Source organism: Vigna unguiculata, chromosome 5 (genome assembly GCF_037176805.1).
Source record: "Vigna unguiculata cultivar grain cowpea cultivar isolate G323 ecotype 2 chromosome 5, ASM3717680v1, whole genome shotgun sequence".
In the NCBI taxonomy this organism is placed as follows: Eukaryota; Viridiplantae; Streptophyta; class Magnoliopsida; order Fabales; family Fabaceae; genus Vigna; species Vigna unguiculata.
Genome location: NC_140796.1, coordinates 42,295,310 through 42,297,448, shown reverse-complemented (window position 1 = coordinate 42,297,448; position 2,139 = coordinate 42,295,310). Strand labels below are relative to the sequence as shown.

Below are 2,139 nucleotides of genomic sequence, written 5' to 3'. Positions count from 1 at the left end.
TCCAGGGTATGTATGGTTATTTTGGGGATGACTGTATTATACATTTTACTGACCTACGTCATCATCTGCTTCTGAATTATTGGAATTTAAAATGTTTTGTTTAATAGTATAAAAACTATGAAAACGGGATGTTACAATTTTGGTATCAAAGTAGTGATTCCTTTAGGACCTGTAGGTGTGAGCTTGCTTAGTTTCTGTTGTGTGTTACTCGTAACGTGTTTGGCATAAGTTGTAGTACCTGTTGACTAATCTGATGGTTCTTTCTTTGTGTGATCAGAGTTATGGCACCTAGACCTCCTCCACCTCCTATTCCAAATCCAGATAACCATCATTTGGTGGGAGCAATTGAGGCAATGATTGCAGCCATGCAGCAATATAATGCTAACATGGTAAATCAACAGAACCTAGCCCTGCAGCAAATGGAATCTGCAAGACTAGCAGCAGAGGCGACTCAGCAGAGGCACTTGGAAGCCCTACATCAGATAGGAGAAAACCGTGCAGCTGCTGGTTCTTCCCAAGCTTCACTACTGCGAGTGCAAGAGTGGAGTTTGGAGGATTTCCTACAACACCATCCATCCCGTTTTGATGGCAAAGTTAGCTCGGATGGGGCTGATCAGTGGATGCGGGACATGGAACGAATCTTTGATGCTAAGAGATGTCCTGCAGAGAGCAGGCTTGCATACACTGAGTATCTTCTTGCTGGAGAGGCCGTGCATTGGTGGTCCAGCATGAAGATGATGTTGGAGGACAACCAAGAAACCATTACCTGGGAACTGTTTAAGAAGAAGTTCTATGTTGAGTTCTTCCCAGATAGTATGAGGTATGCAAAGGAGGTCGAGTTCTTGCAACTGATGCAAGGAGGCATGTCAGTGTCAGAGTATGCTGAAAAGTTTAAACACTTGGGCAGATTCCACACCCTGAAGATGGCAGAGGACTGGCAGTGTAGAAAATTTGAGAATGGGTTGAGGGGTGACCTCAAGCTCATGGTGGCTTCGCTCTCTATCAAGGAGTTCCCTACCTTGGTAGAGAAGGCACGAGTGATGGAGAAGCTAGAGGCTGAAGTTGAAGCTCAGCAGAGATCTCAGCTGAAGCTGGGAGGACCATCTGGGTCCACGAGCAGACACAACGACAGGAGGAAGCCATACTCTAGGCCTCAGCCCCAGGGGCCCAGGAGGTTCTCACATCAGCCCCAGCAGTTTCAGTCTTCTAGGCCACAGTGCTTCCATTGTAGGGGCCCCATCTGAGGAGCGCCTGCCCCCAGCTTTCTGACAGGAGGACCTGCCATAGATGCGGCCAGACGGGTCACTTCATCAAGGATTGCCCAGTTGATAGGAGCACAGTGTCGAGGCCTTCATCACAGCCTCAGTCACAACCGTCGAGAGGAGGTGCGAGACCACAGGCGGCGGGTCGAGTGTATGTTGTGACGGGTGCAGAGGCAGTTGGATCAAGTAACCTCATCATCGGGTCTTGTGTCATAGCTGGTAGGAGCTTACATGTTCTGTTCGATTCGGGGGCGACACATTCTTTTGTGTCGGAATCTAGAGTGGTGGAGTTGGGTCTTTCGGTGAAGGAGCTCCAGTATAACCTGGTGGTGTCCACACCTGCTTCTGGGCTAGTCAGAACCTCGACCGTGTGTGCTAGGTGTAAGATCGAGGTTGAGGGGCGCAAGTATAGGGTGAACCTCATCTGTTTACCCTTGGTGGGGTTGGATGTCATTTTGGGGATGGATTGGCTATCCGCCAATCACATTGTCATTGACTGTAACGAGAAGAAAGTGTTGTTTCCTAGCTTGGGGGATGAAGACCTGTTGATGTCCTCTCAGCAGGTGGACAAGGCAATTAAGGAAGGCAATTAAGACCTGTTGAAGACCTGAGCGAGAATCAAATCTCGTCTAGGCGAAACAGCCTAGCCTGAGCGAGAGTTCGCTCAGATTTTGGGGTTGCTCTCTGTTTGGAGTCTCGCCCAGGCAAGAGCGACTCGCCTAAGCGAGATTACTCTCTAGCCCAGGCGAGATCCCCTAGCTTGGGCGAGTTTCACTGCAGAGTTGAATGTTTCTTATGTTTTTGATGAAATGAATCTGTGCTAGTGAATTGATATTTACAATTGACTATTATGCATGTGAACTTTATGATTAATAGT

The 2,139-nt window shown here is 48.2% G+C and overlaps 1 protein-coding gene across 1 annotated transcript; it reads left to right on the top strand.

Annotated features, from left to right (window-relative positions):
* Nucleotides 1–281: 281 nt before the first annotated feature.
* Nucleotides 282–1,343, top strand: LOC146886457 (uncharacterized). The gene has a single exon (XM_085673252.1). The coding sequence runs from the start codon at nt 282–284 to the stop codon at nt 1,242–1,244; it is 963 nt and encodes a 320-aa protein (XP_085529378.1). The 3' UTR covers nt 1,245–1,343.
* The last annotated feature ends 796 nt before the right edge of the window (nt 1,344–2,139 follow it).